Source organism: Oncorhynchus gorbuscha, linkage group LG11, assembly GCF_021184085.1.
Source record: "Oncorhynchus gorbuscha isolate QuinsamMale2020 ecotype Even-year linkage group LG11, OgorEven_v1.0, whole genome shotgun sequence".
NCBI lineage: Eukaryota > Metazoa > Chordata > Actinopteri > Salmoniformes > Salmonidae > Oncorhynchus > Oncorhynchus gorbuscha.
In genome coordinates, this window is record NC_060183.1 from 35,240,176 (window position 1) to 35,258,150 (window position 17,975).

General features: G+C 44.6%; 1 protein-coding gene across 7 annotated transcripts in view; it reads left to right on the forward strand.

Moving 5' to 3' along the window:
* The window catches only part of LOC124048546 (CBP80/20-dependent translation initiation factor-like), a 136,094-nt gene that overhangs the window by 97,438 nt on the left and 20,681 nt on the right, over positions 1 to 17,975 (forward strand). For all 7 annotated transcript variants that reach the window (XM_046369440.1, XM_046369442.1, XM_046369441.1 and 4 more), the window contains one exon: positions 15,054 to 15,209. In XM_046369440.1, coding sequence (XP_046225396.1) covers positions 15,054 to 15,209 — 156 coding nt within the window. The remainder of the gene's footprint in view (positions 1 to 15,053; positions 15,210 to 17,975) is intronic.

A 17,975-nucleotide genomic window follows, 5' to 3' on the forward strand; every position in this document is an offset into this window, starting at 1 on the left:
GCGCATATATAACTATCTGTGTATGTGTGTTTGCTGTACAAAGAGCATACAGAGCTACACAGACTTCACCAACTCAGATTCTCTGTCATCTACTTTTATTTCTACCATCTTATGTTATCTCTATATGTGCACAATGAGCATTAACCTTGATTAACCATAGCTATTTTTATTGCGCTCAAACAGGTTGTTTCATTCTCTTAAATTGAATGAAATGTTCCCAGCAACTTTCCCAGCATGTTTTTATGCCCAACTTTCTCATTATGAAGTTGATAAAGTAAAGTATAGGCATTAGCCAAGTTTGGTTAGTATGGTTAGTATTTCTATTTGAGTGTTTTGCCCACTACGAAATAAACATTAAATCGATATATAAAGCTTTACCACTTTAGTGGTTTCAAATACTGCTTCTTTTAAGTATCTTGTTCCCTTTTACGTTTGACTACTTCACCAGGAGGTGGAAACTTTCTGTGGGAACATATGGGAACTAACAGAAAGATATGCAAATTAATACTATTTAAATGTAGATGTTTTTTGCATTACCATATTATATGGAGACAGAAACATAAATCTTTTACCTTATAAATAGACATAATTGCAAATGATTAAATCCTTCCAATATATATATATATATTTTAAAGCAATTTAGTCACGAATTTAACTTTAATTAAATGGGTTGACTCTTCTTATGGGAGGTTTCACTGAACAACAAAAGAAAGGGAATATTGAATGATCTATCGCATCTCACAAAAACTTTTTCAGCATACATCTGTGAAATCATAGTCTAGAAACCAAAGCTTTGGTTGTCTTCCTCTCAGGCTTCCATGTCTTCTCCCTGGACCCCCTCAATGTCCACCTCTTGAACATCAGACTGAGGCCTTATCTTCACTGTCACTTTCCAACCTTGTTGAGGATGGCTCATTGTCAGGCTCAAAAAGCCTCAAATTTGACCGGATAGCCACCACTTTTTCAACCCTTGTATTGGTCAGCCTGTTGCGTGCTTTTCCCAAACAAGGACCAGTTGCACTCTGAGGAGGCTGATGTTGGTGGGATTTGGAGGATGATGTAGACAACAGGGGTCCCTTACACCAGGTGGCTGATGAGATGTTGGCATGACTGCCATATTACATCTCTATCCCAAAGCCCTTGCTTGGAAGTGTACTTGGCCAGACTGCCAAGAACATTTTCCTCATCCAGGCCAAGGTGGCGAGACATGGTAGTGATGACACCATAGGCCTTGTTGATCCCTGCACTAGGACAGGATGCTCTTGCCAGCATATTTGGGGTCCAACATGTACGCTGCGGCATGTATGGGCTTTAGGCAGAAGTCTTCACTCTTTTTGGTATATTTCAGAACTGCAGTTTCCTCTGCTTGGAGCAACAGTGAAGTGGGCAGGGCAGTACGGATTTATTCTCTTACATCTGCAAGCAGAGTCAGACAGAATCAGACAGAATGGCATTTTGTCTCCCTCAATCCCTGCATTGGCTACTGCTATAGGTTTCAGGCTGCTTTACCACTCTCTCCCAAAATACATAATCCAGGAGGATCCTCTTGATGGGGCTGTCCATATAGGCAGACTGTGATATGGTTATTTCTTGGAGAGACTCCTTCCCCTCCAGGAGACTGTCAAACATGATGACAACACCACCCCAATGGGTGTTGCGGTGCAGCTTCAATGTAGTGCTCTTATTCTTCTCACGTTGCTTGGTGAGGTAGATTGCTGCTATAACTTGATGACCCTTCACATACTTAACCATTTATACCAAGCAGCCTTCATGTTCGCAGTATTGTCTCTCACCAGTGCAAATACTTTCTGTTGTCCAAGGTCATTGATGACTGCCTTCAGCTCATCTGCAATGTAGAGACTGGTGTCTTTGTTGTCCCTTGTGTCCGTGCTCTTGTAGAATACTGGTTGAGTGGTGGAGATGATGTAATTAATTATTCCTTGCCCACAAACATTCGACCACCCATCAGAGATGATTGAATAGTCTGCTTTCTCTATGATTTGCATGACCTTCACTTGAACTCTGTTGAACTCTGCATCCAGCAAATTAGTAGATGAAGCATGTCTGGTTGGAGGGGTGTATGCTGGGCGAGGAATGTCCAGAAATCTCATCCAATACACATTGCCTGTGAGCATCAGAGGTGATCCAGTTGCATACACAGCTCGAGCAAGACATTCATCAGCATTTATCTGACTACGTTCCTCCATTGAGTCACAAAAACATCTGATTCCAGGAGGTCCATGAGCTGTTGCTATCGATAAGGTGTCTGATTCATAATTTTCACCTCAAATAGAAGTAAAGGGACTTTTACTGCGCTGAGGGAAATGTTTGCACTTAGCCAGATGGTTCTGCATTTTGTTGCAATCTTCACATATGATTTGGCACAGTATTTGCAAATGTACACATCTTTTCCTTCTACATCTACAATCCTCAAGGTGTTTTTCACATATCTATTCGATGATCTATCAGTGGTGGCTTCTCATCCGAAGCAAACGGAAAAATACTGCAGTAATAATTGCGACGGAGGACACCAAGCGACCACCTGGTAGATGTAGTCTCTTATGGCCAATCTTCCAATGATATGCCCACAAATACGTCACAATGCTGCAGACACCTTGGGGAAAACGTAAGCTGACTCCTAGCTCCTTCACAGCCATATAAGGAGTCATTGGCATGAGGCGGTTTCAAAAAATGTGGCACTTCCTGATTGGATTTTTATCTGGGTTTTTTCTGTAACATCAGTTCTGTGGCACTCACAGACAATATCTTTGCCGTTTTGGAAACGTCAGTGTTTTCTTTTCAAAGCTGTCAATTATATGCATAGTCAAGCATCTTTTCATGACAAAATATCTTGTTTAAAACGGGAACGTTTTTCATCCAAAAATTAAAATAGCGGCCCCTATATCCAAGAAGTTAAAACTCATTTTTCAACCACTCCACAAATTTCTTGTTAACAAACTATAGTTTTGGCAAGTCGGTTAGGACATCTCATTTGTGCATGACGCAAGTAATTTTTCTAAAAATTGTTTACAGACAGATTATTTCACTTATAATTCACTGTATCACAGTTCCAGTGGGTCAGAAGTTTACATACACTAAGTTGACTGTGCCTTTAAACAGCTTGGAAAATTCCAGAAAATTATGTCATGGCTTTAGAAGCTTCTGATAGGCTAATTTACATCATTTGAGTAAGGTGTTTGGAGGAGAAAGGACACCATCCCAACCGTGAAGCATGGGGGTGGCAGCATCATGTTGTGGGGGTGTTTGCTGCAGGATGGACTGGTGCACTTCACAAAATAGATGGCATCATTAGGTAGGAAATTATGTGGATATATTGAAGCAAGACCTCAGTCAGGATGTTAAAGCTTGGTCGCAAATGGGTCTTCCAAATGGACAATGACCCAAAGCATACTTCCAAAGTTGTGGAAAAATGGCTTAAGAACAACATTCACCCAATTTATTGTGGGAAGCTTGTGAAAGGCTATCCGAAACGTTTGACTCAAGTTACACAATTTAAAGGCAATGCTACCAAATACGAATTGAGTGTATGTAAACTTCTGACCCACTGGGAATGTGATGAAAGAAATAAAAGCTGAAATAAATAATTCTCTACTATTATTCTGACATTTCACATTCTTAAAATAAAGTGGTGATCCAAACTGACCTAAAACAGGGTATTCTTACTCGGATTAAATGTCAGGAATTGTGAAAAATGAGTTTAAATGTATTTGGCTAAGGTGTATGTAAACTTCCGACTTCAACAGTATCTCATATAAAATATATTCACCCCATCCAGGATTGTAATCAAAATTTACCAGAAAGCATGTAGTCCTTGGCTCAGACAGTGTAGTACGGGCTGACTACACCGCTCGCATCGCAAAATACATTTAGAAATCTATATTATTCTATTCACTGAAATGTACATCCCTAACAATAACATTTTCTGACAATATAGAACTGCCAAAGGGGGTGGAGTTGCAATCTACTGCAGGGATAGCCTGCAGAGTTCTGTCTTACTATCCAGGTCTATGCCCAAACAATTTGAGCTTCTACTTTTAAAAATCCACCTCTCTTACCGTTGCCGCTTGCTATAGACCACCTTCTGCGCCCAGCTGTGGAGACATGCTTAACACCCCGGCCATCCTTCAATCTAAACTTGATGCTCTCAATCTCACACAAATTATCAATGAACCCCAAATCCATAAACACAGGCACCTTCATAGATATCATCCTAACCAACCTGCCCTCCAAATACACCTCTGCTGTCTTCAACCAGGATCTCAGCGATCACTGCCTCATTGCCTGCGTCCATAATGGGTCTGTGGTCAAGCGACCACCCCTCATCACTGTCAAACGCTCCCTAAAACACTTCAGCTAGCAGGCCTTTCTAATCTACCTGGCCCGGGTATCCTGGAAGGATATTGACCTCATTCTGTCAGTAGAGGACGCCTGGTTGTTCTTAAAAAGTGCTTTCCTCACCATCTTAAATAAGCATGCTCCATTCAATTTTTTTTTAACCAGGAACAGATATAGCCCGTGGTTCACTCCAGACCTGACTGCCCTTGACCAGCACAAAAACATCCTGTGGCGTACTGCATTTGCATTGAATAGCCCCCGCGATATGCAACTTTTCAGGGAAGTTAGGAACCAATATACACAGGCAGTTAGGAAAGCAAAGGCTAGCTTTTTCAAACAGAAATTTGCATCCTGTAACACAAACTCCAAAAAGTTCTGGGACACTGTAAAATCCATGTAGAAATAAAAGCACCTCCTCCCAGCTGCCCACTGCAATGAGGCTAGGAATCACTGACACCACTGATAAATCCTCGATACTTGAGAATTCTAATAAGCATTTTTCCACGGCTGGCCATGCTTTCCACCTGGCTACCCCGACCTCCTTCACTGCAATTTGCCCAAGCCTCCCCATTTCTTCTTCACCCAAATCCAGATAGAGGATGTTCTGAAAGAGCTGCAAACTTTGAACCCCTACAAATCAGCTGGGCTAGACGATCTGGATCCTCTCTTTCTAAAATTATCTGCCAAAATTGTTGCAACCCCTAATACTAGCTTGTTCAACCTCTTTCGTATCGTCTGAGACCCCCAAAGATTGGAAAGCTGCCGTGGTCATCCCCCTCTTCAAAGGGGGAGACACTCTATACCCAAACTGCTACAGACCTATATCTATCCTACCCTGCCTTTCTAAGGTCTTCGAAAGCCAAGTTAACAAACAGATCACCGACCATTTAGAATCCCACGGTACCTTCTCCGCTATGCAATCTGGTTTCCGATCACGGGTGCACCTCAGCCACGCTCAAGGTCCTAAATGATATCACAACCGTCATCGATAAGAGACAATACTGTGCAGCTGTAGTCCTCAACCTGGCCAAGGCTTTCGTCTCTGTCAATCACCATATTCTTATCGGCAGACTCAACTGCCTTGGTTTCTCAAATGACTGCCTAGCCTGGTTCACCAACTACTTGTCAGACAGAGTTCAGTGTGTCAAATCGGAGTGCCTGTTGTCCGGACCTCTGACAGTCTCTATGGGGGTGCCATAGGGTTCAATCCTCAGGCCGACTCTTTTCTCTGTGTACATCAATGATGATGCTCTTGCTGCTGGTGATTCTCTGATCCACCTCTACGTAGACGACACCATTCTGTATACTGCTGGCCCTTTGGACACTTAGGTGTTCGGAATTGAACATGTGCTGGTTAGTTAAAGTGCGTTTAGTTAGCATGGCTCTAGATAGGTGGTCGGAATTAACTTCTTATGGCTGAGATCCTGTTAACGGGATCGACTTGACAACAGCCAGCGAAAGTGTAGGGCGCCAAATTCAAACAGAATTCTCATAATTAAATTCCTCAAACATACAAGTATTTTAGGCCATTTTAAAGATAAACTTGTTGTAAATCCAGCCACAGAGTCAGATTTCAAAAAGGCTTTACGGCGAAAGCACACCAAACGATTGTTTGGTCAGTACCTAGTCACAGAAAAACACTTTTGCAGCCAAAGAGAGGAGTCACAAAAAGCAGAAATAGAGATAAAATTAATCACTAACCTTTGATCTTCATCAGATGACACTCATAGGACTTCATGTTACACAATACATATGTTTTGTTCGATTAAGTTCATATTTATATCCAAAAATCTTAGTTTATATTGGCGTGTTATTTTCAGTAATGTTTTGCCTTCAAAACATCCAGTGTTTTTGCAGAGAGCCACATCAATTTACAGAACTACTCATAATAAACATTGATAAAAGATACAAGTATTACACATGGAACTTTAGATAAACTTCTCCTTTAATGCAACCGCTGTGTCAGATTTCGAAAAAACTTTACAAAAAAAGCACACCATGCTATAATCTGAGTACAGCGCTCAGAGCCCAAACAAGCCATACAGATATCTGCCATGTTGTGGAGTCAAGAAGTCAGAAATAGTATAAATATTATATATAAATATTCACTTACCTTTTGATCTTCATCAGAATGCACTCCCAGGAATCACAGTTCCACAATAAATGTTTGTTTTGTTCGATAACGTCCATAATTTATGTCCAAATACCTCCTTTTTGTTTGCGTATTTAGTTCCAAAATCCAAATTGATGACTAGCCGGTCAGAAAGAGTTTTTAAAATCCATTACAGTTCGTAGAAACATGCCAAACGATGTATAGAATCAATCTTTAGGATGTTTTTAACATAAATCTTCAATAATGTTTCAACCGGAGAATTGATTTGTCTTCAGAAATGCGATGGAAAGCAGGTTGCACTCACGTGAACGCGCGTGATCAGCTCATGCCAGACACCTGACTCAAAGAGCTCTCCTTCCCTCATTATTCACAGTAGAAGCATCAAACAAGGTTCTAAAGACTGTTGACATTTAAGTGGAAGTCTTAGGAAGTGCAACATGACCCCAAAGACGCTGTATATTGGATACATACAAACCTCAGATTTCCCACTTCCTGGTTGGATTTTATTCTCATGTTTTTGCCTGCAATAGGAGTTCTGTTATACTCACATCATTCAAGCAGTTTTACAAACTTCACTGTTTTCTATCCAAATCTACGAATAATATGCATATATTAGCAACTGGGCCTGAGTAGCAGGCAGTTTATTCTGGGCACCTTATTCATCCAAGCTACTCAATACTGCCCCCAGCCATAAGAATTAACTAACCTCTAGATGAGCTTCAATGCCATACAACTCTCATTCAGTGGCCTCCAACTGCTCTTAAATGCAAGCAAAACTAAATTCATGCTCTTCAACCGATCGCTGCCCACACCTACCCACCCTTACAGCATCACTACTCTGGATGGTCCTGACTTAGAATACGTGGACAACAACAAATACCTAGGTGTCTGGCTAGACTGTAAACTCTCCTTCCAGACTCACATTAAGCATCTCCAATCCAAATTTAAATCTAGAATCGGCTTCCTATTTCGCAAAAAAGCATACTTCACTCGTGCTGCCAAACATACCCTAGTAAAACTGACTATCCTACCGATCCTTGACTTCGGCGATGTCATTACAAAATAGCCTCCAACACTCTACTCAGCAAATTGGATGCAGTCTATCGAAGTGCCATCCGTTTTGTAACCAAAGCCCCATATACTACCCACCACTGCGACCTGCATGCTCTCGTTGGCTGGCCCTCGCTTCATATCCGTCACCAAACCCACTGGCTCCAGGTCATCTATAAATCGTTGCTAGGTTAAAGCCCCGCCTTATCTCAGCTCACTGGTCACCATAGCGGCACCCACCCGCAGCACGCGCTCCAGCAGGTATATTTCACTGGTTACCCCCAAAGCCAATTCTTCCTTCGGCCACCTTTACTTCCAGTTCTCTCCTGCCAATGACTGGAACGAACTCCAAAAATCACTGAAGCTGGAGACTCATATCTCCCTCACTAGCTTTAGGCACCAGCTGTCAGAGCAGCTCACAGATCACTGCATCTGTACATAGCCATCTGTAAATTGCCCACCCAACTAACTCATCACCATATTGTTATTTACTTGCACACTCATCTTCTGCACATCTATCACCCCAGTGTTTAATTTGCCATAATGTAATAATTTCGCCACTATGGTCTATTTATTGCCTCACCCCCCTTATCCTACCTCATTTGCACACACTGTATACAGACTTCCTCTATTGTATTATTGACTGTATGTTTGTTTATTCCATGTGTAAGTGTGTTGTTTGTGTCAAACTGCTTTTCTTTATCTTGGCCAGGTCGCAGTTGTAAATGAGAACTTGTTCTCAACTAGCCTACCTGGTTAAATAAAGGTGAAATAAAATACAAAAATTATTTATTTAAAAAATATATTTATTGCACCCACGCTGCTTGCGTGCCAAGGAGCGTCTGCGTTGCCAAGGGCTATAATAGTAGTCTTCACTAGCCAGCTAGTTAACGTCCACTGATTAGCTGCACTGGAGAAACTATCACACTCAACTGAACGACTTGATTAGTTTAGTGTTAGCTAGCTACATAGCTGTCTTTGCTGTCTTCGTATCATCGTATCCAAGATAATTGTGTTGTTTAGGTTTAGAGTGTGTAGTCTTAGAGTGATTATCTTAATTTACTGAGGTTAGCTAGCCAGCTATTTGTCGTCCTTAACGTAGGTGACTCTGCTAGCTAGCCAACAGCTAGCCAACGCTAGCCAACGTCTTCTGTATAGAACTCAACTACCCGGTCGCACTCACAGGTAGTATCACATTTTCACTTCATTTCATTACAGTACAACGGTTTGATTTGTTTGATCGTAGCTAGCTACTTAGCTAGCTACATAGCCGTCTTTGTATCAAAGATAATTGTGTAGTCTAGAGCGATTTTCTAGGTTCGCTAGCCATCTATTGTCGTTCTTTTAACGCAACGTAACGTAAACAACACTGCTAGCTAGCCTGCTAGCCCCCGAATAGCAACACTGCAGAAACTATTACACTCAACGGAACGACTTGATTAGTGTAGTGTCAACAACGCACCCACTGCCAGCTGGCCTACTTCAGCAGTACTGTATCATTTTAATCATTTTTAGTCAATAAGATTCTTGCTACGTAGCTTAACTTTCTGAACATTGGAGACGTGTAGTCCACTTGTCATTCCAATCTCCTTTGCATTAGCGTAGCCTCTTCTGTAGCCTGTCAACTATGTGTCTGTTTATCCCTGTTCTCTCCTCTCTGCACAGACCATACAAACGCTCCTCACCGCGTGGCCGCGGCCACCCTACTCTGGTGGTCCCAGCGCGCACGACCCACGTGGAGTTCCAGGTCTCCGGTAGCCTCTGGAACTGCCAATCTGCGGTCAACAAGGCAGAGTTCATCTCAGCCTATGCCTCCCTCCAGTCCCTCGACTTCTTGGCACTGACGGAAACATGGATCACCACAGACAACACTGCAACTCCTACTGCTCTCTCTTCGTCCTCCCACGTGTTCTCGCACACCCCGAGAGCGTCTGGTCAGCGGGGTGGTGGCACCGGGATCCTCATCTCTCCCAAGTGGTCATTCTCTCTTTCTCCCCTTACCCATCTGTCTATCGCCTCCTTTGAATTCCATGCTGTCACAGTTACTAGCCCTTTCAAGCTTAACATCCTTATCATTTATCGCCCTCCAGGTTCCCTCGGAGAGTTCATCAATGAGCTTGATGCCTTGATAAGCTCCTTTCCTGAGGACGGCTCACCTCTCACAGTTCTGGGCGACTTTAACCTCCCCTCGTCTACCTTTGACTCTTTCCTCTCTGCCTCCTTCTTTCTACTCCTCTCCTCTTTGACCTCACCCTCTCACCTTCCCCCCTACTCACAAGGCAGGCAATACGCTCGACCTCATCTTTACTAGATGCTGTTCTTCCACTAACCTCATTGCAACTCCCCTCCAAGTCTCCGACCACTGCCTTGTATCCTTTTCCCTCTCGCTCTCATCCAACACCTCCCACACTGCCCCTACTCGGATGGTATCGCGCCGTCCCAACCTTCGCTCTCTCTCCCCCGCTACTCTCTCCTCTTCCATCCTATCATCTCTTCCCTCCGCTCAAACCTTCTCCCACCTATCTCCTGATTCTGCCTCCTCAACCCTCCTCTCCTCCCTCTCTGCATCCCTTGACTCTCTATGTCCCCTATCCTCCAGGCCGGCTCGGTCCTCCCTCCCGCTCCGTGGCTCGATGACTCATTGCGAGCTCACAGAACAGGGCTCCGGGCAGCCGAGCGGAAATGGAGGAAAACTCGCCTCCCTGCGGACCTGGCATCCTTTCACTCCCTCCTCTCTACATTTTCCTCCTCTGTCTCTGCTGCTAAAGCCACTTTCTACCACGCTAAATTCCAAGCATCTGCCTCTAACCCTAGGAAGCTCTTTGCCACCTTCTCCTCCCTCCTGAATCCTCCGCCCCCCCTCCTCCCTCTCTGCAGATGACTTCGTCAACCATTTTGAAAAGAAGGTCGACGACATCCGATCCTCGTTTGCTAAGTCAAACGACACCGCTGGTTCTGCTCACACTGCCCTACCCTGTGCTCTGACCTCTTTCTCCCCTCTCTCTCCAGATGAAATCTCGCGTCTTGTGACGGCCGGCCGCCCAACAACCTGCCCGCTTGACCCTATCCCCTCCTCTCTTCTCCAGACCATTTCCGGAGACCTTCTCCCTTACCTCACCTCGCTCATCAACTCATCCCTGACCGTTGGCTACGTCCCTTCCGTCTTCAAGAGAGCGAGAGTTGCACCCCTTCTGAAAAAACCTACACTCGATCCCTCCGATGTCAACAATTACAGACCAGTATCCCTTCTTTCTTTTCTCTCCAAAACTCTTGAACGTGCCGTCCTTGGCCAGCTCTCCCGCTATCTCTCTCTGAATGACCTTCTTGATCCAAATCAGTCAGATTTCAAGACTAGTCATTCAACTGAGACTGCTCTCCTCTGTATCACGGAGGCGCTCCGCACTGCTAAAGCTAACTCTCTCTCCTCTGCTCTCATCCTTCTAGATCTATCGGCTGCCTTCGATACTGTGAACCATCAGATCCTCCTCTCCACCCTCTCCGAGTTGGGCATCTCCGGCGCGGCCCACGCTTGGATTGCGTCCTACCTGACAGGTCGCTCCTACCAGGTGGCGTGGCGAGAATCTGTCTCCTCACCACGCGCTCTCACCACTGGTGTCCCCAGGGCTCTGTTCTTGGCCCTCTCCTATTCTCGCTATACACCAAGTCACTTGGCTCTGTCATAACCTCACATGGTCTCTCTTATCATTGCTATGCAGACGACACACAATTAATCTTCTCCTTTCCCCTTCTGATGACCAGGTGGCGAATCGCATCTCTGCATGTCTGGCAGACATATCAGTGTGGATGACGGATCACCACCTCAAGCTGAACCTCGGCAAGACGGAGCTGCTCTTCCTCCCGGGAAGGACTGCCCGTTCCATGATCTCGCCATCACGGTTGACAACTCCATTGTGTCCTCCTCCCAGAGCGCCAAGAACCTTGGCGTGATCCTGGACAACACTCTGTCGTTCTCAACTAACATCAAGGCGGTGGCCCGTTCCTGTAGGTTCATGCTCTACAACATCCGCAGAGTACGACCCTGCCTCACACAGGAAGCGGCGCAGGTCCTAATCCAGGCACTTGTCATCTCCCGTCTGGATTACTGCAACTCGCTGCTGGCTGGGCTCCCTGCCTGTGCCATTAAACCCTTCAACTCATCCAGAACGCCGCAGCCCGTCTGGTGTTCAACCTTCCCAAGTTCTCTCACGTCACCCCGCTCCTCCGTTCTCTCCACTGGCTTCCAGTTGAAGCTCGCATCCGCTACAAGACCATGGTGCTTGCCTACGGAGCTGTGAGGGGAACGGCACCTCAGTACCTCCAGGCTCTGATCAGGCCCTACACCCAAACAAGGGCACTGCGTTCATCCACCTCTGGCCTGCTCGCCTCCCTACCACTGAGGAAGTACAGCTCCCGCTCAGCCCAGTCAAAACTGTTCGCTGCCCTGGCCCCCCAATGGTGGAACAAACTCCCTCACGACGCCAGGACAGCGGAGTCAATCACCACCTTCCGGAGACACCTGAAACCCCACCTCTTTAAGGAATACCTAGGATAGGTTAAGTAATCCCTCTCACCCCACCCCCCTAAGTTTTAGATGCACTATTGTTAAGTGACTGTCCCACTGGATGTCATAAGGTGAATGCACCAATTTGTAAGTCGCTCTGGATAAGAGCGTCTGCTAAATGACTTAAATGTAAATGTAAATGTAGAAGTCTATAATAGAAGTCCATTGTGTCTAGATTGATGGGGGGGGATTTAAATCATTTTAGAATAAGGCTGTAACTTGCGGATAAGTGAAGGGGTCTGAATACTTTCCAAATGTACTGTATCTGATGCTGTCTGGTCCAAACGAGTATGACATTGTTGCTGCCCGTAGCATTGAAGGCAAGGGAAGCCAGCGAGCATCTGGCCTCCCTCGACAAAAATATTTCAAATTTGCGAATCAGCTTTGAGCTAAACTGATCAAACTCAACTGTGAATGATCCTGGCGCGGCAAAAATAAAAGTGTCAAGGACTTGGCTTCCCCAGTGATATTACCCACGCACTGCTACTGTTCAAATGATGCCCACCTGAACCAGATTGCGATTTATAATGGAACTTATTTGGATTGTGTACAAAAAAACAAGTGTGCTTGCTTCAGTTCCTCAATGGCAAGCTAGGAGAGCTAAAAACACCTTCATGAATGCTCTTTCCTTGAGTCATAAAAGTGCATTGAAATTACTTAGAAACTGTGCACAGTTTGGAGAGGTGTGTGGCCGCTTGGAGACACCAGTTAGACCTCTCACTCAAACCCTTTTTCTTATCTTGCACCTACTCCCACATTCAATGAATATTCTTATTATCTTACTGAATCTATCCAGAGTTTTTTTCAGATGTTGTTATCAACAAATGCTGTGAAAAGTGCAATAAATGTGCATTTTACATTTATTTATACATAACATCAACTGTTTGTTTGTATTCAGTCTTGTGTCAGGTGAACTGTTGTGTCCTCACCTTTGCTTTGAAAACTTCCCCATAATCTCCCAAATGCTCTCTTTCAATTTCCACCATTGGAAGTTATTCTGTTAGTTATTCTGAGTCATTGAAATTTGGCCCTATCCATATAGGCCCATTTCCATGAGTGTAAATTAAGATGGGCACTGAGACATCAGTCTCCTTTCTATGGTTGAATCATAGATTATTCTTTCCCTCCCCCATCCCCTGGTTGCACAATAGTGTGTACGTGTGTGTGTGCGAGCGCACACAGTAAGTAAAGTACAGTGCTGTGGGGTTAATAAGAGACCTTCTGAAAGCGGCTCTGATCACATTGGATCTGCATCACTGTTCGATCTCAACCCCTGGTGATCTTCTGAGTTTATAGTGAATTTCAGTATACATCTCCTCTACCCTAGAAGGAATCACAGTATCTCTCCTCTCTCTAGCTGCTACGGAAGGATATCTTGAGGCATACCCTGTGCCCTAGTTTGGTTTCCAGGTGTCTCTGTGCTTTCTGTCCCCTACATATGGACTGACTTATAATTGTGTTAACATGTTCAATGCTAATGGCTGATCTTCCGGATGTCTATATGGCTATGCCCGAATTTGATCATTTTTCATGGCAAGATATTAATGCTTCATAGTGCCAGAAAGATAGAAATCTCACCTTTCTGCTAAAAAATATTGCTGAGATGAACTCACTTTTGACGACCCAAAGCTCAAGGACATACTGTAGTACAAATACAATACACAATTATGAAATATCAATATATGATTAAGTTCCCATTCATGAAAAATGGTTGAATAGGGCCTGAAATATTTTATTTGAGAATCGCATCTATATATATATTTCTATATATATTTACAATCAAATTCACAAATGTCATCCTATACCATGTCAGTTACATTATTACTGTAACAGTTCATCATATCATAGCTAGTGGGTAGGGAGAAGTAGCCTTATTTTTGTGTCACAGCTTTGTGATTCTTGCATCCCTCCCCTCTTGAATGTTTTTAGTTTATTTGGATCCCCATTTTTAGGTTTTGCTGAACAGCTACTCTTACTAGGGTCCATAAAAAGTACAAAGCATAAGAAACAAAACACAGAGACTACTGATTTAATACGATCTCAGATTTCCTATAAAAGTTGTCCGTCTGTCGCAACCGGCCGCGACCGGGAGGTCCGTGGGGTGACTCACAATTGGCCTAGCGTCGACCGGGTTAGAGAGGGTTTGGCCGATAGGGATATCCTTGTCTCATCGCGCACCAGCGACTCCTGTGGCGGGACGGGCGCAGTGGACGCTAACCAAGGTCGCCAGGTGCACGGTGTTTCCTCCAACACATTGGTGCGACTGGCTTCCGGGTTGGATGCGCGCTGTGTTAAGAAGCAGTGCGGCTTGGTTGGGTTGTGTATCGGAGGACGCATGACTTTCAACCTTTGTCTCTCCCGAGCCCGTACGGGAGTTGTAGCGAGGAGACAAGATAGTAGCTACTAAAACAATTGGATACCACAAAATTGGGGAGAAAAAGGGGTAAAAAAAAAATTAAAAGTCTGTCTGTGATGAACACAGTGGTTGAAATACGTTTTTTCAATTAAATTTGAAATAAAACCATTTTGTGTTTGTCGTACAACGATGGGACTATTTGCTATCAATGCTGAAGGTTTTTAGTTTTCCAATGTTGTCCGGAATATGAAGGTGCGACGTGTCCTTCCGACATATATTGACAGTCTGGCCAGCGAATTAAAGTTCAGGCGGGTCTTCCCAGCTTCCAATGGCTGTGGATACCTCAGTCTTGTAAGGCGCACTCATTTCAAGCTGGGAAGTGTGGCTATCAGCCAAATTGTTGTGAAGCGAATGTGCTTAACAGAGGCTGATTTATAAATGAAATACCTTGATAAAACAATTTAAATATGTCACAATTATGCTTAACCTGGTTAACATTGTACTCACCCCTGTCTCTGTCCCATACCGAAGGACTTTTCTGTGCTGTCAGTGGTGTTTTTACAATATCTCATCTCTCTGCTCCCTAACATTAAATCTCTCCTCTCTGTCCTCTACAGAAGGACTTCTCTCGTCGGAAGGAGCTGCAGGCATCTGACGTGGAGCGCTGGTTGGGGTTCATCACCTTCCTGTGTGAGATGTTTGGCACAATGAGGTCCAGTGCTGGAGAGCCCTTCAGAGTCCTGGTCTGTCCCATATACACCTGTCTCAGAGAGGTTAGTACAAACCTACCTCCATACCACCATCAACACACATCTTCCTCTATACACTAACATACCTACTAACACACCTCCACCTGAGAGCCCTTCAGAGTCGCCGCCATGTCGCAGAGAGGATAGTACACTCTCACACACGGACATTCCACCCCTACTCATCTTTGCCCAACTATGTCACAATGTAACCTACATACAGTACTATAACGTTGGCTATCTTCCAATATCTACACTAGCATACCACTGCAGGGACATTATTTCTGAATGGATATTGGAACAGACACAACATGTCATTCGCTACGATCACAAAGCTTCCTTATTCAGAGGGCTGTTCCATCTAGCCATCCCACAGCACAGCACTTTTAGTAATTGGAAAAAACTAAGGGGGAAGATGATTCCGGTAACACCTGCCTTGCCTCAGAGTTCCAATTCCCATCAGCAGAAGTGGTCTGTCACAATGGCTCTGACCGTTTCCATGAAAACCAGAGACCGCAGACAGACGCGGTAGAAATCTAGGGCTTTACCGCTAAAGAATAAGCAGAAGTGGTCGAGACACAGACATGCGAGACAGACAGTGGATGGGGAGGATGGAGGGTTTAGAGTGAAATCAAATACTAGGAAAACCACCAGACAATTGAGCATTTAGCCTATCATAGCCTGGTCTCAGATTTGTTTGTGCTGTATAGCCAACTCCTAGTTGTTTTCTTTTCAAATGACCACATGCGTTGTCAAGACAGCACAAACAGATCTAGGACGAGTTTAGCAATTAGCATTCATTTTCTTACCTCTCTTAGCTTGAGAATCAAATTTGAGAGGTTGTTGTTGGCCTGGCACCATACTGCCTATATGCTGTCTCATCGCTGTCTGTGATCAGGCCTACCACCGTTGTGTCGTCGGCGAACTTAATGATGGTCTGACGTGCCATGCCATCGCGGGGGGGCTAGCATAAGGAAAGAGCGCGAGAGATCTGCCACCATGCTTGCCTGCCGGAGGGTCCAGTTGTTGGAGCCCACCTCTTCAAAATCCCAGTGATGCAAGATTTTTATGTCTATCCTATATCCAGCCACCCATGTACACACACAGACCTGCGGGTTCCAGTGTGTGGTCCATGCATGGGCTGGCTGGAATAGTGAATAAGCTCCAAGAATGTCACTGGCATTTTTACAACCGCTGCTTTGAAGTGGCCCGGCACATACTGTTCTCTACAAATACACACATACCACAATCAATCATTCTGCCTTGTTGGACTAAAGGCTGGGGTCTCCTGTCTGTGACATGCTAGTGTTGTTTGTCTTAGCTGTTGGGATGCTCCGAGGGCCAGGGAGGGATTGCGTATGTGTGTTTTAAGTGTGTTAGAGCCCGACCTCACACACTCTCCATAACTGGATGATGTAAAATTGTCATTATTTTAATCCACTTGCGATACTATTGTTGCGCCGAAATAGTTTTTCTTTGCAGTGTACGCCTGCACCTCCCTTTCATGCGCGAATACACACACACACCAGACGTCTCTCTCACTGCAGTTACTCAGGAAGCTCTGTGGTGTCGGCAGCACTAGCCGCAGTCTTCCTCTAGAGTCTCTGTCAGGCTCCTCTCTTCCCTGCATAGGAGTGAAATCACAGTGACACTCGCCCACTCACAAACACTCCTGCCAGAGAGCGAAAGCGAGAGGAGGGGGGGGGTGTAAGAGCAATAAAAGAAGATGGAGAGAGCGAGCAGGGGTTTGAGAAAGAGAGATGAGCAAAGGTGTATGCAGCACCCCCCATTGCTACTGTTCACCCCGGCCTCCACACACCACTGACAGGTGCCAGCTATGCCTTGCACACCCTGGCACTGGCACTCCCCAGGAGACGACAATCTAACACCTCCACAGACACTATAGGGATGTAAAATTGTAACATGTAGGAGGGTGGGGACACACCTCACATTCCTATACCCTGTATTAAAACCATGCTGGGTTTACAGTTATTGAAGGACATATAGGGTATAGGGTATAGGGCACTGTGAGCAGGCAAAAGGACATGGGTACACATAGGAGGGTGCTGTCTGGGATCATTCTCCTGGATATTTTCCCCAAAGCTCAGAAACACCTAGTCTTTGTAAAGCCCCTCAGTCGAGCAGTGAATTTCAAACACAGATTCAACCACAAAGACCAGGGAGATTTTCAAATGGCTCAAGAAGTGAACCATTTGGTAGATTGAATATCCCTTTGAACATTGTGAAGTTATTAATTACGCTTTGGATGGTGTATCAATACATCAGTCACTACAAAGATACAGTTGCTGGAGAGAAAGGAAACTGCTCAGGGATTTCACTATGAGGCCAATGGTGACTTTAAAACAGTTAGAGTTTAATGGCTGTGATAGGAGAGAACTAATTGACAGAGTGAAAAGATGTAAGACTGTACAGAATAAAAAGATTCCAAAACATGCATCCCGTTTGTAACAAAGCACGAAAGTAATACTGCAAAAAAGATGTGACAATGCTATTAACTTTTTACATTACTAAGTACCACCCTACATATTTTCAAGCATAGTGGTGGCTGCATCATGTTATGGGTATGCTTGTTATTGTTAAGGACTGGGGAGGTTTTCAGGATAAAAAAGAAACTGAATGGAGCTAAGCACAGGCAAAATCCTAGAGGAAAGCCTGGTTCAGTCTGCATTCCACCAGACACTGGGAGATTAATTCAACTTTCAGCCGGACAAGAACCACAAACACAAGGCCAAGGTAGCCTAGTGGTTAGAGCCGAATGTTTGCTGGATCAAA